Consider the following 24,446-nt stretch of genomic DNA (forward strand, 5'->3'; position numbering starts at 1 on the left):
TGGGTTAAATGACAGCTTCTCGCTCCTCTCCAGACCCGCGCCTGTACGGCCTGTTTATCTGCATGAGGCAGGTCATCTTTCCCCGAAACGGCAAGGTAGCTATTGTCATCCTTATCAGTCTCCTGGATGACGAAAAGGGCTGGGCGGGTGGCCCTGGAAGCAGAACAGAGGGAGGTGACCTCCGGGTGGCTTCCAGCAGCCCCGGCCCGGCCCAGCAGCCTTTCCCGCTGACGCCCGCCCGCCCGCCTGCCCGTCCCCAGCATGGCCTGGTGATAAGCAGGGAAGGCGGGGTCCAGCCCCTGAGATCAGCCCAGCCCGTCCTCGCTCCCAGAGCCGCCTGCCCTGCGGGAACGGTCTCCCCGTCCTGACACCTGGCCCAGGAGGGGGGGTCCCCTCCACGCCTCCTCCTTCCCGCCCCACTCGCTGTTCACTGAGAGCCCGCGAGGGTCTGGGGCCGTCCCTCCCTCCACGCCGGCCAGAGTCCCCCTTGCCAAATGGCGAGGCTGCGGGTGCTCACCTTGTCTGGGGACAGGGACCTTTCTGAACAATCTGTGTGTCTTCCATGGCTCCCGAGTTCAGAACCCGGGGTGAGCGCCTCTCCTCCCCCGTGTACGTCTGAATTGTGTGCCCCGACAGGTGCTTGTGGGGACAGAACACCTCCCTGCCCACAGCTGTCTTGTCAGGCCACAGGCGTCGGCCCTCTGAAGAAGGTCCTCACGGGGCCCGCGGTCCACAGGTGTAGGAGACAGCTTGTTCTGGGGTAGAGGGACCATGGGCCCTCACCCCGGCAGCACCCCTCCTCTCAGCTCTCCACAGTGTCCGTCTCCGGAGAGGGAAGGATGGGGAGCCCCTTCTGCTCCAATGCTGTCCTTATTTGCTCCTTTCCTCGAGGTGCGGTCAGGTTCCACAGGCAGCTCTGCTTCTCCGTGAGCACAGCACGGGTCTCTGGGCTGGCTCGTAGTGTCAGGGCCTGGGCTCCCTGAGGACCAGGTGCCCTCCTTCCCGCACCTCCTTCCTCTGAGGAAACCCATGCTTTCCGGGGCCAAGTCCAGCCCCATAGGATCTGTATGCTGTCATTATTTGTTTATTTTGTTTGCTTTTCATTCTGTGACAATTACGTATCTGTACATTTCAATCTTTTATAATCCTCTATATCTAGAAGGCAAATAGCGTGTGAGAATGCAGCTGTATCCTCTTTGATCTCTGAGGACGATGATTAGTCTAATAGCTTCTTATTTCCCCTCTGTAGGTGTTAAACCTTTCCGAAAAGAGATATGACCTCACAAAGCTTAACCCAAAGGTATGGATCTTAACCCTTTATATTCTGAGTTTTGTTAAATGTCCCTGATGCTTGTCCTGCTCGTGCAAAAAGGGTTTGTAGCAAGTCTTTGTGGAATATGACTTAATGAGGGGTACTAGGAACTGTTCATATCCACGGCTTATTTTTTTTTATTAACACTTTTTAGTTTGAAATAGTTGTAACTTCACAGGAAAATGCAAAAATAATACAGGGAGATCCCACATACCCCTGCCCCAGTCTTCCCCAGTGGTACTGTCTTGCATAACTTATAGTAAAATATTAATGCCAGGAAGTTGACATTGGTACCGTCCACAGATTGCATGCAACTTGCACTGGGTATACGTGCAGCAGCTGTGAGTGTGTGTGTGTGTGTGTGTGTGGTGTGGTTCTGTGCCATCTCAGATATGTAGATTTGTGTCACCACCACTGCGATCAAATCCAGAACATTTTGACCTCAAAGATCTCCCTCCTGCCACCTCTGTACATTCGTGCACTCCCTCTCCATCCATTATTCTTTTTAACAGCAAAGATTTAGGGGGAAATTTTTAGGATTGCATAAGCATAAGTTATGGTATATATGGTGTATATATATGCATACTGTATTCCATATGTTGGAATATTTTGCAGCCATTAGGATAAAAAAAAATAGTAACATGGTGAATTGCCTGTTTTAATGCTACTTAACAAGGGCAGAATATAGAATTTATGTATATGCTAAATGTACATAGAAAAAGAGTGTAAGGGATTCACCAGAATGGGCTTTTGCTCTGAGTGGTGGAGGGCGTGTGTGCCTTTCCCTGCTTCCAGCAGTTTTCTGAATTTTCCCATCATTTTACACAATTTCTATTGCTTTTATAATAAGACGGAGCTCTGCCTTCCCCTCCCGTCTTAAAAAAGTAAATGGAAAGCAAAAATAACATCACTGCGTGGCCCTCAGGTTTAGAGCTGGAAATGTGTCAGGTGGCTCAGAGCTGCTGTGTTTTGTCCACAGACCTGCCAGGTTCCTTATCTCGTGATGATGACTTTCTTTGTTCCTGAATTGTAACCGAGGTTTGAAGGCCTCCCTCCCTCCCTCCTGGGCACATTCCTCTCCTTTGGGGAGTGTCACGTGTGATAGGCATCTCCCTCTGAGAAGTTATCTGCCCTTTGTGTGGAGGAATGGCTCTCAGCGTTTTCCCAAACTGCGATTTTAGTCTGAAGGGAGGAATTTTGGCAGCCCCTGCCAAGAACTCCTGTTTCAGATCTTGCCAGGCCTGGGCCTCTTCCCCATGAGCCACGCACCATTAGCGGCTCCCGAAAGCCCTTTCTAGAATTGTCATTCCAGCTGCAGAAAAACAGATAAGACCCGGGAGTAGGTGTCTCGTGGGGAAAACATAATCCTTCATATTTTTCTTTCCAGTAAAGGAGCCATAATTCCCACTAAGTTTTAGAAAAGGAGCATGCAGCGTTGTTCTTTACTCTAAAATGTAATATTCTGGTAAATAAAAAAAAACCGTCATGAGATGGCTTCATAGGGCTTCTGGAGATGGACACCAGGAAGCCTCCTCTCTCTCCCCGCAGATTCTGGACGTGGGCTGGCCAGAGCTGCACGCGCCGCCCCTGGATAAGGTGTGTACCATCTGCAAGGCGCAGGAGGCCTGGCTGAACAACGACCCCCAGCACGTGGTCGTCATTCACTGCAGGGTGAGCACCCGCTTGGGGGCCCAGGGGGCCCACCTTTTCACTCTAACTTCCAGCTTCTTTAGGGGTTTGTGGTTAGGTTTTCATACTTATTTAAAGTGGGGGGGGGGGGGTGGAAAGAGTCATCTGGCCTCCCAGAGTGTGGCTTTAGAATATATAAGATAGAGGTCCCTGAATGCATAACTGCACATGGTGAAGCTAAGGTTAGGGACCCCTGGGAGCGAATCCTTTCATTTTCATGCATTTTTGTTTTTCATGGGAAGCGCTTTTTAAAGGGTGAAGGGGGCTATTAAGATGCACGGCATTGGGCTCTGTGCCGCCTGAGTTACGCTAGCTGATTGGCTTGACATTGCGGGCAGGACGCTGCTGCAGCGGTCGTACGGTCCTTTCCAAGCAGGTCAGCCCGAAGGGGACGTGACGTGTCTACCCTTGCAGGGTGACCGCGGCTGGCTGTGAGCACAGCAGCGCACCGTCCTCGCTGCCCTGACCTGCTTTGCACCCCTCCCTCCTCCTACCGCCCTCCCACCTTCCGGAACCTACCTCTCCTCTTACTTCTCCAGTTTCTCAACTGCCTTGGACTGTTCGTAGCCTCTTCCTGCGCTACCCTGGATTCCTCAGATCTGATCCGTTTTCCCAGACACCTTGAGCTCACGCGGCGTGTGGGAGGAATGCTTTGAGAAGGGGGGGCGGGGAGTGCAGTGGCTGGGTCTCCGTCGCAGAAGAAAGGGGCTGCTCCCTGCTCTGTATATTTTACACCAAATTCTTATGACCATCAGGGCATCTCGAAAAAATAGACTTTTCCACCTTAAAGTGTTTCTTCCTTCAGATTTCTCACACTCAAAAGCTGCACAAAAACCCTTTGCGTTAGGGACCTTAGTGTAAAAGAACCTTCCCTTCGAATGATCAGACTTTCTGTGTGAGTCTCCTGCAGGGGCACGGAGATCTGCCTGTAGAATAAGGAGGGTAGACAGTGGCTGACCACGTTCAAAGCTCCCGCACTTGGGGCATTTGAGGGTCACTTGGCCCGGAGGAAAAGCCACTGGGTGCACACAATGCGTTTGCTGCTCTCTGCTTTTATGCCTTATTCTCACATCTAACTCGATTACATTCTCCCTCAGACAGCCAGGGAGTCCCTTTAGTTCTCTTACTAAATTAAGTTAACCAGAGCTTTTATTCAGGGATTGTGTTATATTAAGGAGCTTCTCTCCACATTTGTGTTTTGGTGAAAACTTAAAGAAAGAGACTTTAAAAAAAAAAAAAATTCTTCTCCATTAAAACAAAGTCTGTATTTTTCACTGGGCTTGGCTTGATGATTTTGACACAGTGAGTGTAATACTGATGGGCCATTGTTGCCTGAGATCCCTTCACAGGCCTGTGAAGCAGGGGTCCCTAACCCACCCGGAGCAGCCTCAGTGCCTGACCCTGGGGAGAAATGCCCGCCCAGTGCACCCCGACCTGCTGCCAGCTGCGTCTCCAGAGGATTCTGGTCCCTGGACCTTGAGACGCAGCCCCCTTCACCACGCATTCCATTTCAGTTGTTCACTTTTTAAGGAAACAAATTATAATATTATTTACCACATCCGGGCCACAAGTGATGAACTTAGCTCACAGAGTTCTCTAAAACGTGTCCCTCTTCTAAAACTACGCTTGCCTCTCGGGAAAAGTCTTGTTAGTGGGATTAAACTGGAACATGTTGAAACTTTTGGGGAACAGTTTGCTTATCTCTTGCCCTAATTCTGGTGGCCTATGAACCCTTTCCGAAATGAGCTAGAAAACATGCCATGAGAGAGAAGCCCTCTTGTGACTTGAACTTACAGATGTTGACATTAAGGGAAGTTCATCATCGTTGCTGCGGGGGTGAGATTGCTGACTTTCCCCAAAACCTGCCAGCCCTGCAGAATGTGTTCTTCCTGCCAGTAGTGCCAGGAATACCGTCTTGGCCTGGGGAGGGCAGACTAAGGCCAGACTGTCAGACCCCTGTCTCCCTGCTGGATACAAAGGGTGGTGTTTGTCCCCAAGTCCCCCCTCACACTAGTTTTGAGTAGAAATAGCCTGCGGTTCTTCTGGACAGTTTCACCCACGTCCACACGGTTTAGTCTTGAGCTGTTGGTGGGGGATACTCGCTGCGACTTGTGTAGTCAGCGATTCTGATTTTTGTTAAGAACAGACAAAAGCTGTTCAAGTCCTAAAGAATGTTGTTTGTGCTTGAAGACTTCCAGCGCTGGAGATGGGGCCAGTGAAGCCGCCCCGCGTGCCTGACTTGACGGGGCTGTTGCTCCCTGCAGGTGAATTTATACAAGAACCATACTAGTAGCTGCGCAGTTACAACTGTGGGTGCCAGGGTTCAGCAGTGAAGGACTGATGGTGTGTCTGCACTGAGTTTCTGTAAGGCGCGCCCTTGATGTTCATGAGACACAGAGGAGAACGCTCCTGGGTGACAGTCACACACCAGATTTGGACCTGAATTTCCCCCATCGTTCCCTTTCAGGAATAGACATACGATCTGCACGTTGTTGACACAGCCATGGTGGCTCATGGGATTCTAGATCAGGGGTTGCTGGCTCTTCTTGAAAGACCCAGACAGGACTTTCAAGGCTTTGGGGCACCACAGTCTACTTCCACCTGCCACTGCCATGTGGAAATAGCCCCTGATGCCCCTAAACAAACAGGCGTGCTGGATCCCAATCAAACTTTATTTATGAACACTGACATTTGAACTCCATATGATTTTCATGTGTCATTGGAATATTATTCTTTTGATTTTTCTTCAACTGTTTAAAAATGTTAAGACGGCTCTTAACTCATAGGGACACAGGTGGTGGGCAGAAGTGGCTGGTGGGCTGTGGTTTGCCGGTCACCGTTCTGGGTCATGGCAGTGTGTTTCAGAAGGTGGCAGTCCATGGTTCTGGTTGAGGTGGCCTGTCACGGAGCTGCGGTGCTTCCAGACACCTTCTCCCGTTGGCACTGTTGGTCTGAGGTCCTGCCGGGCTGCCTTGTCCGGGCTGTGCGTGTCTGTGATTACGGATTGAGTGATGCATTTTCCATGACGCTGCCTCGGACGGGGGTCCCCTGTGTGTGACAGGGCAGGGCTGGGTAGGTGGTGCCAGTGACGCTGGCAGCACCCTGGGGTCTGCTGTCCTGCTACTCGGGACTTCTTTGGGCTCTGTGTGCAGCCCTCAAAGCCCTCTCAGCCTGTGAGTGGGGTGTTTGGGTCTCTCTCACCAGGGTGATTAAGTCATGCTAATTGCTTCCACCCAACACAGTTTTTTCCGGCCTCACTGGGAAATGAGGAACTGACTGGCCGCCTCTGTGCAGACCTGCCCTCGGGGGTGTCCTCGGATGTCCCGGCTAGCACCTGCTCCTGCCATCAGCACCCCATATGTGTGTTCTCTGCTGAGTTGGGTGCTGCCGTCCCCCAGAATAGGGACCAAAGGAGGGTAATGCTGGCTTCCCCTCCGAGGCAGCCTCTTTGCCATCCTGTGAATGAACGAGTAGTGCTTTCCTGTTCTAATGACCGCTCTTGTCTCCTGCAGGGCGGAAAGGGACGCATCGGCGTGGTCATATCATCTTACATGCACTTCACCAACGTCTCGGCCAGGTAGGAGGGAAGCGTCCTCACTGCCACGGGCATTGGGGTGCTCTGAGGCTGGGTGGGCGGGAGGCGGTCAGCCTGGGAGCTGACCTGGAGGCCGAGGCTCGTGTCCCTGGAGCCTAGAAACTCAGCTGCAGCTAAGGGTTTACACTGGTGAGAAAGATGCTTTCGTAGGTGTGCAGTGATTCACACTGAAGACTTCATGGAGGCGTCCAAGATAAAGTGAGTGCTCTGTCATTCTCTGACAAGAACGACAGGGGCAAACATTACCGTTAGTGAAGAAGAGCTGTGCTGTCTCACTGGATGTCTCAAATTCTGTACACGGCCATGGCCACGGCCGCCATGGCTCGCATGCGTGGCTGCCACGTTTGTATGCAGTGGGCCTCTGGGAAGCACTTTGCATGTTTCCTTTTTCTTGCTCAATCCTCCCAGGTAATCTAGGAGCGTGCGGTCATTGCTCCCACTTCACAGATGAGGAAACTGAGGCTTGATGGACTTAGCTTGCTCATGATCTCATGGCCCGTGAGCGGGAAGCCTGGTCTGGCCCGGTTCTCAGGAGGTGCTGCCGTGGGCGAGTGGGTGCCGCCAGCAGGAGGCCGGTCCCGTCCACTGGGGACGACAGGCACCACGAGACCAGTGAGTGAGGCAGCGGCCGCGTGCCAGCCCTCCTGGCGCTGGCCGTGCTGGTGGACCCAGATGCCCTTTCCGAACACACGTCTCCACTCACACTGAGACCCAGTTCAGAAATATCATTCTTTATGGGTTTTGCATCTGCGTTGGCTCTCTCTGTTCAATGGCCACTTTGTGAAGCATGAACTACTCCATTCTGAGGAAATATAAGCCTATTCATATTAGCCGATAAACCCTTTCCTTTCTAGCGTTAAGGAGTGAAATTTGACTTTCCAAATGTTTTCTCTGGAAACAAATTGGGGAGCCCATTGCCTGCCAGGCAGGAAACCCAACCCCAGAGCAAAAATTAGATCCTTTCTTGGTGATAATAAGTACTTGTGTGTGCGCCAGACAAATTGAGATTCCTGGTCACGTCACATCCCTCTGCTAAGCCAAAGACATTTGGTCAGAGAGCAGATTTCACCTGCTCACAACAACGCAGCTCTGTCTGGAACCAGAGTTCCACGCGCCACGGGCAGTCCCGGCATCTTTGGAAAGCATGGAGGCTAAGCTTTATTCACTTAAAGCTTATCAATGACACTCTCTCTAAACGCACCACTTTTTCTGAATAATCAAAGTGTGTCTCAGCTGCACGTGTCAGGCAATTCACATGAAAGGCTCTAAGCCTCAAGGTCCTCACCTGGGAAGTGGGGATGATGGCTGTGCCTCACAGGGTTCTGTGACAATCAATGTGTCGTTTCGTGTAAGACAGTTGGAACAGCATCGGTGCTGGTATTAGCTGCTGTTAATGCTGCTGGTACTAGTAGGAGTAACAGTATTAAATGCTCCTCACTAAAATGAAGTGACATCACCTGGACTTTTGTAACCTGCTTTCCTAAATTAACACTCTTTCCTAAACGCCTCCCCTGACATTATTTTAGTGGCCGCAGTAGTTCGCCACTCGATGAATAGAATATTATGTATTTTAGCATTTACCAATTCTGCCTATCCAGGTTGTTTGCAGTTTTTCTTTAGAATTTCAGTTGCTTCCGTCTAATGATCTGGTACGCTAAAGCATGCCGTGATAACAAATTCTCAATACATCTTCGATCATTTCTACTATTTTCCCCTTAGGTACTGTTCTCAGAAGTAATCATAGGGAGCAGACGTTTTTAAGGCCTTTGTCACAAACTGTGTCCAGATCAAAGCAGACACTTCAAGTCACAAAGTAAAGTAGGAAGAACATTCTGGTACCAGCACCAGAAAGATAAGAGTTCATAAACATGGAGTTGGTGCTAATATTATGAATACTGATAACAATATTAATGCTGAACATAAACCTTGACCAAAATGCATTATCAGCATTTAATAAAACAAGTGAATTCCAGAAAAAGGAATACTTTTAAATGTATAGGTGAGGGACTTCCCTGGCGGTCCAGTGGTTAAGACTTCGCCATCCAATGCAGGGGGGTGTGGGTTTGATCCCTGGTCGGGGAGCTAAGATCCCACACGCCTCACAGCCAAAGAACCAAAACATAAAACAGAAGCAATATTGTAACAAATTCAATAAAGACTTAAAAAAAAATGGTCCACATCAAAAAAAATAAAAATAATAAAATAAAATGCATAGGTGAATATGTAACTATACTTTTTACTCTGATAAACTTGTGCTCGGTATGTTAAATATTCAGTGCTTAAGTGACCCTTGCTTTTGCGCACCCCTGCCAGCCCAGCCCCTTATTTAGACAGTGTTATTATTTTAGATGGTTATTTAGATAGTGAGGACAGCGGGCCTGTGCCCACAGGTGAGACACGGCAGGCAGGTGACTCTCCCACCTGCCATACATGCTGCACAGAAAGTGCCACATCCTAGGATCGGGTGCTGCTGTTTCAGGGGGGACTCCAGACCCTGCAAGCCTGGCTTCCACTTGGCCCTGAACACCTTCCTGGGGGAGATGAGGCCCTAGAAGACATGCTAAAGTGGATATGCTTGGGGAGGGGCTGTAGCAAAATGGAGCTCTTAGTGGGTGCCAGCCACTCAGAACAGCCTCGGGGCCTGTCTCATGTCACTCCCCCCAACCCGGCCCCCTACGGTGGCCATGGAGTTAAAGCGTGTGCCCTCTCTCTCTGCTTCCCCAGTGCTGACCAAGCCCTCGACAGATTTGCAATGAAGAAATTTTATGATGATAAACTCTCAGCTTTAATGCAGCCGTCCCAGAAACGGTATGTATCTGTCCCAGAGCCAGAGTGAAAAAGTGAATGAGATTTTACATTTAAAAGCGTGTGTGTGGGGATGGGATGAATTGGGAGATTGGGACTGACATAAATACACGACCATGTGTAAAACAGAGAGCTAGTGGGAACCTGCTGTATAGCGCAGGGGGCTCAGCTGGGTGCTCTGTGGTGACCTGGATGGGTGGGACTGGGGGGGGGAGGTCCAAGAGGGAGGGGATATATGTATACATGTAGCCGATTCACGTCGTTGTACAGCAGAAACCAACACAACATTGTAAAGCAGCTGTACTCCAATTAAAAAAAAAAAAAATGTAGGGACGGAAGACGCACCTCCCCTGACCAGCCAAGATTAGGAGGGCAGGGATTGTCGGTGTCCAGTGGTGAAGGATGAGCCACCCTGCGTGTGGGTGCCGGGGGGCCCCTGGCTGGCTCTGGCGTGGACGCAGGGCTCCCTCCCCACACGCTCAGCATCGGGTCTTCCGAGCTCTCTGCTGGTGTTGGTGCCATTACTGTATTGGGACTGGTTTCTGTCTCCTGGTCCGGGGTCTGTGCACTGTGTCTGGATGGCGGATGTTCCGGGCTTTGCAGGTCACGTGGTCTCTGTCACGGCCACTGTAACAGAGGGTCTGTGGGCAGTAGGAAGCGAGTGAAAGCAGCTTATGTCCGATAAAGCTGTCGACACACACAGGTTTGTTGTTGGCCAGCTTCAAAGGCCCGGGAGTCTTCTCTCTCCTTGGCCTCCCCTGGCCCATGTCTCCTTCTCCCCTGCTCGGCGTGGCCCCTGGCAGATGCTGCAGAGGGACCCTGGGGAGCAGACTTCCTCTTGCTGCCTGCTCCCAGGCGAATCCATGCTGTCACCAGGCCCAGGTGGAGAAGGACCAGAGGAGGGTCAGGTGCGTGGCCTGAGAAGAGCCAGCAGCCACGTGCCTTCCAGACCCACTTCTTCTGCAGATGGGGGCAGGGAGCCAAGAACACTGCATTTTTATTTTAAAGCAAATGGCAGGGCATTTGCGCAAGAATTGTCTGGGCAATTGCCGAGATGGTTTTCCTGCATGTCGCATCTTTTCCCCCAGTGCCAGGGGGCTGGACCAGCGGTCTTGGGGGGACTGAAGGTTCCAGGAGGCAGGTCACAGGTATATTTTGGTCAAGAGCCGAGTCTCAGTATTTCCACTTGGGAAAGGGGTTTCAGGGACCACCAAGAGGCACCTCCTGCTTTGTCCCGGGTGTTTCCCATGGCTGGGTCTGTTTGTGTTCAGACCAGAGTGTCTGGTGGATGTAGGACCCGCGGGTCAGAGCCTGGCCATGCCCTGCTCTGAGCAAGGGTCCCACAGGGCATGTGAGCTGCCTGGGAAAAACCAGCATTTTATTAGTATTACAGTTAAACAGCCCTTTGATCTATTTCGAACCATTAAGTGTCATTTCTTGGTTGAGCAGTTTCCAGAATGGTTACATTCATGTGAACCCCCGTGTGAGACGTGAGGGTAAACAGGGGGTTACCCACCCCCAAACTCAGCACACACCGGGGAAGGATATTTGCCTCATTTTCTTCTTACTACCTACTGCAGCTTTTTAATACCATTGAAGGAGTGTGGAAAAAGGGAAACATCTCACTTTAACGTGCCCATGGTTCTCCTGCATCACTGAACGACAGAAGCCGTAGTATTTACATTTTATGAGGGTGGCATGGGTTAAATTTTGCATTCTGAGGCTAATCTCCCTGCACCCACAGATTAGGGGAATGCCAGCCCGCCCAGCGCCTGCATCGGAAGATGCTCGCCACCTCGTAATGAAGTGGGTGAACAACTGAGTGAATGGATAAGTCCCTCTGGAGGAATATTTGAGACCCGGAGGATGTGTGATGACCGCATTTGTGGGGAGAGGCTCAGTGGTGATGGGACCCATCGCCGTGGTCCCAAATGCCCACGGGGGGAGCGTTGCAGGCTGTTTTAGGACTGAACTCAAGAAACCATTTTAAAATCCGTCTTGTGGTGAGAGCTTGGGTTTGTGGTCCAAGAAGTTTAGAGCCTCAGCAGTAAGCTTCCTCCGCCCTTCACTTAATTAATACTGGGTTTAAGAGCTCGAGAGGCAGGAGGTCCATTTGACAGGCAGCACATTCTCTGTCACTTTGTGCCTCACTCCTAAAAGCCACCGAGCCACTGGCCTGCAGCAGCCTGGCCAGCAACGGCCCATTGGCGGTTGCTTGCTTCCAGCAGAATTCCTCGGGCAAGAGCCCTTCTCTCTCCCTGCACGTATCACCTTGAGCAAACCCCAGGAGCAGCTTGTGGAGGCCCCGGGGTAACCCTGCTGCAGGGCTGATGGGCCTGCTGTGTCAGAGAGGCTCCCGTTAACTTGGAGGCCCTTTCACTTTGATAAGTAATTGAAGAAAATCCTCCTACAGCATTAGTTATCGTCAGCATCATGGAAGTGATGAGTTAAATGATGAAATTCTGACCTCCTTTCCTTCTCTTGTCTCTCTGGGACAAGCGGGTCCCATCACTTTGAGGTTAGTGGGGAAAACGACAGGTAACCGGCTTTTTCTTTGGGACAGCAAACCTCTCCTGAGGGTGTGAGGAAGAAGGGAGCCCGGGGAGGTCCTGGGCGGGGGTCATTCCTGTGTCCCATGAGGTAGAGGGAAGGGGAGGCCAAAAGTCTGGGCATGCAGACACCAGGATTGGATTCCTGGGTGTTTCTAACAGCTGGAAAGTTCCCCAACATTACAGCATTATTTGGGTTTTGATATTTCTGTAGTTTTTGACACGATGCCTTGAGTGTCTGAAAGAACCTTGAACTCGAAGCAAGAAAGCTGCCAAGAGAAGCAGATGTGCAGATCCTTTCTCCGAGGATGTGTGTTTTAGGGAGTGCGGCCGCTGAGGCCAGCAGGCTCCCTGTGCCTCGTGCCTTGGCCACTCCGCGTGTCCTCCTGCCCCGGCTTGCAGGGCGGGCTCGAGGAGCGGGACCATCCCTCGGGGAGGGTCGCCTGGAAGAGGTCTGAGGTGTGTTATCCTTCCAGCCCGGCCGGGCCGGGGAAGTGCCGGGGAACGTTAGGTAACCAGCAAGCCTGGGTCTGGCGCACAGGCCAGAGCTGGTGGGGCCCTGCCCACGTCTCCCCGCCTTCGTGCTTCCCTTGCAGCTGTAGCCACGCTGAGTGTATGGAGGTGACACCAGGAAGCCTTAGGGAGAGATGAGCCGACACAGTGGCTCCTTCTACTTACAAAAGTATCATTTCACACTTGTTTTCAGGGATATTTAAGCTTATGTCAACTACAATTCACATATTTAGGACGATTTAGGGAAACTCCACATGTAAGTTTCTGCTTTGGAAAGAGGTTATAAATAATGCAATGAACAACTGCAAATTTCAAGCTGCTTTGGAACTTGAAGGAAGTGTGTGCCCTTCTGTTAGTGCCCTGCCAGCTGCAAGCTTGGTTTCTTATTCGTACTTGCTAGCTGAGACGAAGTGGGGAAAACCTCACCCCCAGGGAGTTATTTCCCTGAAAAGAAAGAAGAGCGCAGCTGGGAGACAGGTGAGCTGTCTGACGTGTGTGGCTGTGGGAGCTGCGCTGACCAGGGAGGACTTTCTGTTTTGGGTAAGACGCTGGGATGGGCTTTGAGAGGCCATCTGACACCCTGTCCGTTCATTCATACACACCTGCCTTCAGTGCTGTGGGTGAATATCACACAGACAGAGTTGAAATCCATCCTTTCCACAATTTTCGGGAGGAACTAATTGTGAAATCCTTGCCTTTGCTTTTATTCCCTCTTATTTTCAGCCGTGGCCTGAATGTTTTTCTTTGGGAGTGATGGTGGCTCTCCAGGTAGTTTCCTGCGACACGTGCCCTGTTTACCTGTCCTCTCTCTCCCGCGGTGCAGGTGTTGGCTAGCTCCACTGCTGACTGCAGCAGCAATTACCGCTTATATTTGCAGTGAACTTTGTTGTTTTTATCGGGCGTTTTGTATGTGATGTCTTTGGGACTTAAGAACAACGTTCTCTTTTCCAGGTCATGCTCAGGTGGCCTACAGCAGAGGTTCTAGCCTGCTTGTCAGAGGGACCGATAAGGGTGTGAAAGTGTTCTGGGAACAGCAGGATGAGGCCACGCCAATGAAAAATTCATGAAAAATTTGTTTTCCCGCACAAAGGTTTCCTTTACTCCTCCCCCATCACACGCACTCATTGGTGGTGCATAGAGAGGAGATAGGCTTAGTTTATGGCATTGAGTGTCCCCTCACCCGCTGCCATGAGCCCCCAGGGGGCCAGGAGTGCCCCCTGGGCTGAGGCCACAGTCACTGGTGGAGCCAGGGCCGACGGCTGCTCAGCTGTGTGGTCTGGAGTTTCGGATTTGCCGGTAGTTGCCTGCAGGCCCTGGAGGAAAGCCCCGGAGATGAGCAAGGGGCCTGTGCTGTCCCCGGTGGCCATGCTGACCTGCCTGGGTTCTTGGTGGTGGGCTGGGGTCACAGGTGAGGCGCCCCCAGGCTTATGTCCAGCTCATTTACGTCCACCATCAGCCACAGAGCTGTACTCATCACAGCTGGAAGGAAGGGACAAGGGTGCTGTCTCCACTCTGTCCATATGCTTTACAAAAATAAGTACATATATGAACCTTGTCACCTGTCCCTCTCTTAGGAGGTGGATGGCGGGGTGATGGGATTGGCGTGAGGTTTTCTTTAAAGGCTGTTCTGATCTCAGTCATGCCGCTGACAAGCCTTATGGTAAACTTTTGTAGTATCACAAAATCCAGAACTTGGACTCAGAAGTTACGCTTGTATTGCATCCTATGAACAAGCACCCAAAATGACTTTAGCTCCGCAAAGTTAGGCAGTATAATTGCTGGCAAGTAGCACTTCACTAATAGAAAATACCGTGAAATATAAAACAATTTTACATGTTTTCCTTCTTAAGGAAGCATGTGAAGGAAGAAGTAAGTTGCATTTTATAATAACATTTTACGTCTTTGATTTACCTAAAATGTGACTCCACATAAAGCAGATTTCTCTAAAGGGCAGATGAGAAGGGCTTTTTTGCACTGGTTACACGATGGACTGGTCAGGAGGGCAGGCGTCCGTGTCCGGGTCCCAGGCAGAGCGCTGGTCACTCCCTCCCTTCTGTCCCTAACCCCGTGTGAGGGCTGGCCCTTGTCTTCTGGCTCCTTCTTTGGGAGCTTGCAGGGAACCAGCATTCTTCTGTGGTCATGCTGACACTCCACCTGAAAGAAGCGCCTTCTCGTACTCCCTCTGGCTGCTGGGCGGTGGCGGCGCCGGCCAGGCCGTGCCAGTGCAAGGGGAGGACCCCCCACGTTTGCATCAAAATGTAAAACGGAAACTGACCCTCACCCCCCTCCGTGATGCCTGGTCTGTGTGCTCCTGGGTCCCTCGGATGTCGGGAGAGTGAAGGGCCACCTTGCCCAGAGAGGTCAGTGTAGAAGGAGCGAGTGGCCAGGTGCCCACACAGTAAACACGCCAGCCGGGCCCCAGACAAGGCCGAGGAAGCGGGTTGTCTGGTGACCAGCGCTGGAGGAGGGGAGACTGCTGTCCAGAGCAGGTGGCGACTCATGGCCCCAGCTCAACGTCCGTGATCCCTTTTCCTGTGCTCATGACCCGGGGGCGGGGGGATGGCAGGAGGACCCAGAAGTCTGCAGTGCGTGGCACTTAGGTGATAAAAAGTAGCTGGACGGGTCACCTGAATATTATTACCGTGTCTGCGCGTCTGCTGTCGAGATAGAAGATCAAATGGGAAGGCACGTGGCGCCATCTGGTGGCCAGGCTCCTGCAGCCACGGCCCGGCCACGTGGCCTCCCAGGCCCTCCAGGGCTTGCGTCTGGCCTCTGTGACTCGGGTGAGGTTTTGTCCTCTTCTGAAAGGGAAGAGCGTTTTGCCACCAGGAAAATGGAAACACCGGGAGGGGCCCCTAAGCTGAAGTGAATGTTCTTTTCTAACATTTTTTTCTAAAAGGATAGATTTCAAGTAGACTTTTTAAACTTGGGTTTTAAAATTTACTAGAAATTTTCTCTTGTTCAGTTTCCTTTGTATGCAAATTCAGCTGCTTGAGATAATGGACTGCATCTGAATTGCTGGTGTAAATTAGACATTTAAAAATATTTAGGTGTATTTGACAAATGACATTGTGTAAATTTAAGGCTTACGAGGTTAATCTGTTACATTCACATATTGTAATACGATTGCCATTGTAACCTTACTTAGCACCTCTGTCACGTTACAATAATTATCATTTCTTTTTAGTGGTTGGAATAATTAAGTTCTATCTCTTAGCAAGTTTGATAATTATAATACAATATTTACTACACTGTGCATTGTATGTCTAGGGCATATTTACTACTTATTGCAAGTTTGTACCCTTTAAAAATTCTGTCCTATCCCCAAAGCCCCCAGCCCCTGGTAACCACCATTTTACTCTCTGTTTCTATATGTTTGGCTTTTTTAGATTCCATATATTATGAGTGATATCATACCACAAGGAGATATCACCTCACACCTGTTAGAATGACAGTCATCAAAAAGACAAGAAAAAACAAGTGATTACGAGAACATGGAGAAAAGAGAGCCTTTGTGCACTCTTGGTGAGAATGTAAATTGGTGCAGCAACTAGGGAAAACAGTACGGAGGTTTCTTAAAACATTAAGAATAGAACTACCACACGAACCAGCAATTCCACTTCCGGGTATATATCCGAAGGAAATGATAACAGGCTCTTGAAGAGATATCTGTACTCCTATGTTTATTATAGCCTTATTCACAATAGCCAAGATATGGAAACAACTCAAGTGTCCCTCAGTGGATGAATGGATAAAGAAAATATGTGTGTGCGTGTGTGTGTGTGTGTATACACACACACACAGTGGAGTATTACTCAGCCATAAAATATAATGAAATTCTGCCATTTGTGACAGCATGGATGGACCTTGGGGACATTATGCTGAGTGAAATAAGCCAGAGAGAGAAACCGGAATTTTTTTAACCTAAGCGGGCTGCGCCTGACTAGCGTTCAGTCCTAGGGAGGAGGGGGTGGTCCCTGGTCCTCCTAGGGGAGTGGACTGCGGCGGGCTGGCTGGAGGGTATGGAGGACCCTGTGCCGGCCGCACAGCCTGGTGATTCAGGGAATGCTTCCCTCCCGCGCCTGCATGGCTCTGTGTGGTCATTAGCGATGCACGGAGATGTCGGATGTCGTAGGGTTTGGCTCTGCTCCGGAGTCTCACACTCCGGGTGGCGGGAGCGGCCGAGGCCAGACAGCATCTGAGAGCTTGGCAGGTCTGTGCCCGCTCGGGGTCGCAGCTGCCACCTGGTGCCCCGAGAGGAACCAGTGAGGCAACGCTTCCAGCGTAGAATCTTCTCTCTAGGCCACCAAGCACCCACGCAGGGCGCGGGGCCGTCGGCATGGCACGCAAGGCTGTGTGTGGTACTCAGAGAGAAGGCAGGCCTCCCGGCACACGGCAGACGTACACTCTGCCGCTGAGATGGGCCTTGAGGAGGGAGGGCGCAGAGAAGCCAGAAGACGGGAGGGCAGTGCAGCTCAGGGGGGCTCGTGCCCTTTATGGCAGGGGCGGCTCTCAGTGAGATGCGGCATCCGAAGGCTCCCTGTGGGCTGCGGGTGCGGACTCCAGCCTCCCACTAGGCTTCCTAGTATGAGCAGGAGGTGGGGTGGGTAGGACGAGAGTGAAGCCGAGTGGCCTTCATGCCTTCAGAGGTGTGGTTTGGTATAGAGAGCGTGCTCATGGGACGGCAGGTCTCTTGCGTTCCCGGTCTCCGCGGGGAGACCGTGACAGCCCCGTGGCCTAGCCCTGCCTGGCTGCGGGTTCCATGGACAGAGGCGATGCCACCTGCACTCGGGGTGCCGAGCAAGAGGCGCCGCGTGAGGGCTCGCGCTCAGGAAGCACCCTTGGTTGTGCTTCCAGGCCACTGGCCACGTCAGCGTGGAAGGCCCAGAGGTGCCCGGCGGGCTGTGGGCTCGGCCGTGCTCTGCAGGGCGTGGGCCAAGGCCTGGGGTGCGTACACCCTCCTCGCTGTGAGCGGTTAGGATGGGTTCTCTCCCAGAGCCCCCGGAAGAGCAGGCGGGTTTCCTCGTTTCCCTCCGGCCCCACCTGGGCTCGGGAGCTGTGTGTGCAGGAGCCCTGAGCTGCCTGCCCTTCGCAGGTACGTGCACTTCCTCAGCGGGCTCCTGTCGGGAACGGTGAAGATGAACGCCTCGCCCCTGTTCCTGCACTTCGTCATCCTGCACGGGACCCCCAACTTCGACTCTGGCGGAGGTGAGTGTCTCCCACGGGGTGAGGGTCTCGAGACGTGCCGCCTGGCGCTGGCCCTCAGTTCCGCGTGTTGATAGCCGATTCTGCGTGTCTTTCAGCGTGCCGGCCCTTTCTCAAGCTCTACCAAGCCATGCAGCCTATGTACACGTCGGGGATCTAGTAAGTGTGGCTGCTTTCCTGGGGACCTCCGGAGGGCCCGGGGGGAGGGGGGCCCGCTCCCGGCTGCCTCTCCCTCTGGAGGGGTGAGGGGGGGAAGCCAGGTGAGCCAAGGGCAGGGGACAGAAGGGGAGCCGTGGGTGCAGTGCCCCCGTCATCCTGCCCAGCAGGTGTCTCGCTGCGGTCACACAGTTGGCTCTGTGAAGGGACGTGGACGCTGGGACCTGGGGGAAGGAGAGGGCCCCGCACACCGTGTGGAAGTAGACACATCGGGGTCTTGGGACAGGGCCACGGTGGTCTCCCTTTCTCTCCCCTTTGCAGCTTAGACAAAGGTCAGGCAGACATTTCCAGACTATGTACTAATTCTAGACTTATTTGCTTTGCTTTTTGTGTTTGGAGAAGCGTTTTATGCACATCAATGGAAAATGAATAAAGGTAAAAAATGTTCTTAGCATCGTGTCATCACTCAGAATGAACTGTTATCACGTGTCCGGACTCCTGTTGGACCCAGGCACCGGTGACGCTTGGGCAGCCTCACCCTCTGCTTACCACAGAGGCTGCTGGCACCAGCACGCCAGTACCCTACGCTGTGTGCTGCACCGTGCACGGGCCTGGGGTGGGCCGGCGGGCACTGGCCGTGACGTTGCTGTCAGGACCCTGCCTGGCCCTGTTGCTTTTTCATACGTTCTTTGGACTCATTTTCATAGGAGAGAGTCTGAGGAATTGGATTCCTGGGCCAAGCAGGATATTTTGTCTAATTTCAGTTGTGGGGTTGCTTTTCTCAGAATGTATTCTTTCCATTAAATCATGAAATCGCCTAATGATGTACCTTCTCATTTATTCCAAAGCAACGTCGGCCCAGAGAACCAAAGCAGGATCTATATCGCCATAGAGCCAGCCCAGCTTCTGAAAGGGGACATCATGGTGAGTGTCGTGGCCTTGCCCCTGCTCGCAGTAATCACACCTGGAAAGGTAAAAACGAGTTCATCTTAAAGCAAGAACATGAAACCCACCTCCCACCCTCCCCCTGCCCCGAGAAAACCTGCGGGAAGAATGGAAAGCAGCCTTTACCTTAAGGCAGTTGGTTAATTTTCTGAGTAAACCTATTTTAATAAAAGGAACAGAACAAATTGGTAGAGCCGCTTGCTGTGTGCACCCTTGAAATTAAAGTCGTAAGTCAGCCACTGCGCTTCCCAGGGCTCCAGTTACCTGACCACAATGTGCAGTCTTAACGTGACCTAGGCCTTCCAGGGGTAGGCATAGACATAAAATGTTTATTTATCATTAGTGGCCTGGGTGGGAGATACAGCTAGTGCATTGCAGCTTAGTCTATGACTGAAACAGTGATTTCTCCAGATAGTTTTGATTCTTGGGGTGCTGCTTCTTGGGGCAGAAGCAGCACCCTGCCCTGTTCCACCTTTGCCTTTTATCTATCTTGAATATAAAAAAATGCATGCGTCTAAAATAAGAGAAATTTGTCTGAAATAAGGAAAACCTTTAAGGCACGTGTGGGCTTCCCGCAGGCATAGAATAGCTCTCCTGTAATCTGTTTGAGGCCCAGGAGGACACCCCGTGACCAGAAGATAAGATGGTTCACAAGTTGGCTGTTTATTTATTTTAAGTGGCTCATCCAGAGTTTTTGAGGAGTCTTGTTAACTTTTCCTAATATTTTGGGGTTTCCACCCTTTCTTCGTCGTTGGTGAACTCCCACCTTGCCCCATCCTGCGTTCTCATGAAGCTCAAGTCAGTGAGGTTCACAAAGGTAAAGATCCTGGGCACATTCACAGCTGATGCCCCCTTTGCGGGCTCCCCAGGGGGCGCCCCTTCCACTTCCAGGCCTCAGGGGTCTGTGTCCAGAGAGGGGTCTGCAGGCCCAGAAGGCGCATGAGGGGGAATAAAAAGCAGACCAAGAGCAAAACGGCTCTGTTTCCAAGTCACCACGTTGAGCACTTGACAATCATGGTGTTCCACCCTCCCCGCGACCTTGAGATGGAAGAGCCGGTATCCCGTTTCATAGGTGGGAAGGCCGAGGTGCAGGGTGGTTGCTAGGTTTCCACGAGCCTGTTTTCCCAGCCACGGTGCGGCACTGCCCCGAGGAAGGAGGCCTTGGGGCTGGGTTCTCCTTCCTGGCTCTGCACAGCAGCTCGTGGCCTCATCTCTGTGGTTAGGAGGGAGGGGAGGGACGGGGCAGGGGAGGGATTCCCCTACTCTTGTGCTTCTCTACCCAGCGTGCAGCCCTGGCCGAGTCTCCTTGGACCTCCCGGGGTTGTTGGGCAAAGGGCTGAGCACTTATTGGGCACCTGCTGTGTGCCGGGCACCAACCAGGGCTTTTACCTGGCTGTGGCTCTTGTCTGCTCACCAGCTCTGTCCTCTGGGTCTAGTATTCCAGCTTGAAAAGGGAGGCCAAGAGACCCAGAGCGGCTGAGAGAGGGCGGAGGTGCTGTTGGGACGTGCGCCCAGCTGGGCATTGCCCCTGGCCTGGGAGAGGGCTTGGAGTCGGCATTGCCAGGCTGGGTGCTCCCTGGGGTCCGTGATGAGTGGTTGGCCGAGTCCCTTTGTGATGACCTGAGGGAGGGGCTCCCCCTCCAAGAAAGAGCACCTGACTGTGGGCTGGTGGCCGCAGGGTCTTCCCGAGGCAGCAGGAAGTTGCCAGTCCAGAGGCCCGCGGTGGTGAGTCACCGCATCTGCCCCGTCTCCCTGCTCCCCCTCCCTCCTCCTTCCTCCATCCTTCCCTCTTCCTCCTTGCCTCCCTCCCACTGTCTCTTCCCTCCCTCCTTCCTTTTGTACTCTCAATTTATTTGCCCAGAGGTCCCGTTTTGAATGTCTTGAGCTTTCTGAACGTCTGAGTTGGGCCCCAGCACAGGAAGGAAGGGAGGGACGGAGGGACATCTTTGTCCTGAAGGAGCGTGGTGGGGGAAGTGGGCGTCTCGCAGCAGGGGAATCCAGAGAGCGCCGCAGGGTGGGTCCTGATGGCTGAGGCCGCGGCGGGGAGGTTCAGGTGGAAGCGCCCTCAGGGTTGGGCGCGAGGCCCTGGGCGGGGGGTGCAGCAGTCCCCAGGCCTTGAGGATGCCCTTGTGGGAATTGGTTGTCCTCGGAGGTTGAAGCCAGATCGTGCAGGGCTTGGATTTTGCTGTTTTCTTTTGGGAAACGTGGTGTTAGCAAAGCTCTTTTCTGTGTCCTGAAAATGCGCTGAATCACCACTTGAGAGTAACCCTCATAGGACTGTGACTTAGAGGAGTGGTGAGAATGCGGGGGACAAAGCCCTTGGTCTCGAGCGGAAGGAAGGAAGCCCCGCAGCTACATACGCGCGACAGCAGATTGGGAGCCGCAGGCCCAACAGGGGCACCGCGCAGCCGGACAGGCCTTGGGTCCCACGCCTGGGCTCCCACCCGGTCTACGGCTTAACAGGATTGGGTGGCCTCAGACGGGTCTTGCCCACGCTTGAGCCCCTTCCGCCCCATGAGGACTGTATGCAGGCTTTGTGGGGATGAGATGAGCTGGGGCAGCCGACGGGGGCTGAGGGCCACGCGGTGTGACCGAGGGCCCACTGTGGCTTGGCCTGGGCGTGGCCACCACCTCCCGTCCCCCCGGGCGACCCCCGCGCCTCACCGCTGTCCTAGGCCCACGTCGGCCCCGCAGCCAGCCCGCCGCCTGCGAGCAGGGTGCCTGCGTAAGCGTCACGTGCACCCAGCTTCAGCTGGGATGTGGTCTGAGCAGGCGGGTGGGGTCGTTCTGAGGGGACCAGGGTGGGTGGTTGCGTTTGGCCCTGGGGGACTGGGAAGCGGGGCGGGGGAGGGGAGCGGGTGGGTAGAGGAGGCGCTGGCAGACACGCTTGGACTCCGCGGTGTCCGCGAGCCGGTGCCGCTGCGGGCGCCGGGCGCCATCCCCCCGGCACGCGGCGAGCTTGTCGAAGCCGGCCCTGCTGCAGCAGGAAGGCACCAGCCTGGGAGTTTGGGACGCCGTTGCCTGCACGGTGTGCAGATGAAAGATGGTGCCTCTGGGCACCCATGGCCACGTGAAAGGCGCCTGTCGCTGCGTGTACTCGGCCCGTGGCTCTTTTCAGGTATATTGGTAAGTGGCTTCAAGCCAGTGGCCAAATGGGACTCGCCCTTCCCTGTGCCTGCTTTGCTACTTCTCTGCAGGAAGTCCGAAGGTGTGATTATTAGGCCCTGCTCGAAAAGTTTCATTTCCAGCGGGCACTTGTGAGTCTGCTTGGTGCTGAGTGGGCATCCTGAAGTGCCAGCTGCGGGTGAAGGCGTCCGGCCAGCGAGGGTTTGGGGAGCACCTGCCCGAGACCTCTGGAGACGCGCGAGGCCTGGGTGGGGAGGGGGAAGGGTGGACATCAGTGTGGCTAGGGGGCCGTCAGTCTAGAGCCGTCAGAGTGAGTGGACCCCCCCTCCTCGTACAGCGCTGGGAGGGGGCCCTCACGGTCACGGGAGAACAGAGGTGGGGTGCAGCACAGGCCCAGGTGGGAGGAATGGCAAGAAGGCTGGTGTGGGCCTCAGCACGTGGGCTGCACCCCTCCTCAGAGGTTCTGGGGAGGAAGCACTGGCCCCTCTCTGCCCGGCGATCAGCCTCCTCCTCCCCCGTGGGCACCCCTGCCTCTGTGTGCCCGCTTTCCTGTCCAGGTTTTAGCAGAGGATGGTTTACGCCCAACCGCCCCTGCCCTCCCTCCTCCCTCCGTCCCCGCCCTCCCTCCAGCCGCATCCCAGGGACCGCATCCCCGTGGCCGTCTCTGTGGCACTCACTGTCACGTGGGCCCTTTCTCTTTGTGGAGCCCCTCTCCTGGTCCCCCTCCGGCTCCTGGCGGGTCTCCGCGCGGGTGTCCTCTGGGCGTCCGTCTCTCCCGAGTGCTGTCCTCTTGGCCCCGTGCCTCTCTCGCTGGGTCCACGCTGCCTCTTCTGCACTTCTGCCTTCGGTCCTCGGGCCTCAGGTTCAGCCCTTGGTGCCCGCCAGCCCCCTGGCCTCCATTCTGCTGCTTTCTAGGACCGTCCCCACCTGTTCCGCAGACTCGGCATGGGAGCTCCGCCCTGGCGTCCCCTGGCTCCACTTGTCTCGTCAGTCGTGCAGGTCCTCCACCCACGTGGATCCTGAATCCCCGAGCCCTGGCCCTGTCCGAGCACGGCGCTCCACAGCCATGGCCCAGCATCCTCCCCGCGGCGGGAGGAGAGGGTCCAGGCTCCTGTACGTGGCATGGGATCCCCTGGGTGTCCTGCCCCCTCAGTCACTTAGCCCCAGAGATCCTGTATCATCTGGTTTGTTCTGCACACGGCCCCATGGCCCTTTCCTCTGGGTCTTGCTAATGCCTCCCACCCGTGTCACCCGCAGCAGGCACGACTGGGGCACATGGCTGTGCCCTCCCTGAGGCCGTGTTCGATGATCCGTCATAGGTGGGTACCTCGTCTGCCTCCCTAGCGGATGCCCAGCCCTTGAGGCAGGCGGCTGACTTGTCCCAGCCTCTCCAGAGCCAGTCATTGTGCTTCTCAGGGGTGGTGGCTCACGCTTGCTGTGAGCCAAGAGGGGACCCTGTGCCCAGTGTGCCATCGTCCCCAGCTTACTGCCCAGAGCCCGCCCCTGAAGCGGGAGTCCCTGGGCAAGTTCACACCCCAGCAAGAACTGCAAGCTGCCTCTTGCGTGAGGGGACAGCCGGCTGGATAAGCCCTGAGCGATGCTGCAGGAACCTGAGAGGTCTGGCATTCAGGTGTCCTGTCGCCATGGGGTCTCTCGAGGGGAACGTTTTGTGCCCTGAAGTCACCCTGTCTGTGAATTTTTGCTTCTGTTGGAAAGGCCGGCCAATAGGGATCTCTTCACAGGAAATGCTTAATTTGATAAAACCAGCCCCTTCCTGCACCTTTATGCATTCTTAACATGGAGTATTTTTGGACTGAATTATTATTTGATTTATACTTCCTGTGTTTACAGTTCATTTTTGTACACTCTGCACTTATTTTTTGCAACGTTATCAGATGGGAGAAGGATGATGCGGGTTACAGCTGGACATGGGTAATTTTCCATCACACAGGGTAATTTTTCCTTGCACCATTCGTGGAAATGATTACCTAGGAGGTTTAGTTTAGTTATTGATCTCTAAGAAGTCTCAAAGTAGCTCTAGCCTCTTGTATTCGTTTCCCAGGGCTGTCATGACAAAGTACCACAGACTGGGTGGCTTAAACAATAAACATTTCTCACTGTCCTGGAGGCTGGAAGTCTGAGATCAAGGTGTCAGCAGGGCTGGTTCCTCCCGAGGCTTCTCTCCTTGGTATGTAGATGGCTGTCTTCTCCCTGTGTCTTCACATCATCTTCCCTCGTGTGTGTGTGTTGTGTCTGTGTCCTGATCTCCTTCTCATAAGGACCCCAGTCCGATTGGATTAGGGCCCACCTATATAACCCTACTTTACCTTAACCACCTTTAAGACTTCAACATATGAATTTTGGGGGCACAGAATTCAGCCCATAATACCTGTGTCCATTGAATAAACCCATTCTGGAATAAACCTATTCTGGAATAAACCTATTCTAGTAAGGTTAATAGTGAAATCAGGTACCATTGGTTCTCCGGCACCTTTGGCTCTGATTTGTCATTCGTTCTCTCATTCATTCCCCACAGCGTATGTCCTGAACC

General features: G+C 53.4%; 1 protein-coding gene across 7 annotated transcripts in view; it reads left to right on the forward strand.

The window, feature by feature from the left end:
• TNS3 (tensin 3) overlaps positions 1–24,446 on the forward strand; it is a 236,494-nt gene that overhangs the window by 107,232 nt on the left and 104,816 nt on the right. For all 7 annotated transcript variants that reach the window (XM_082399615.1, XM_082399616.1, XM_082399618.1 and 4 more), the window contains 7 exons: positions 1,250–1,300; positions 2,861–2,983; positions 6,514–6,578; positions 9,321–9,404; positions 17,559–17,671; positions 17,767–17,827; positions 18,673–18,748. In XM_082399615.1, the coding sequence (XP_082255741.1) occupies positions 1,250–1,300; positions 2,861–2,983; positions 6,514–6,578; positions 9,321–9,404; positions 17,559–17,671; positions 17,767–17,827; positions 18,673–18,748 (573 nt within the window). The remainder of the gene's footprint in view (positions 1–1,249; positions 1,301–2,860; positions 2,984–6,513; positions 6,579–9,320; positions 9,405–17,558; positions 17,672–17,766; positions 17,828–18,672; positions 18,749–24,446) is intronic.

Source organism: Balaenoptera borealis, assembly GCF_965194805.1.
Source record: "Balaenoptera borealis genome assembly, chromosome: 7".
Taxonomy (NCBI): Eukaryota; Metazoa; Chordata; class Mammalia; order Artiodactyla; family Balaenopteridae; genus Balaenoptera; species Balaenoptera borealis.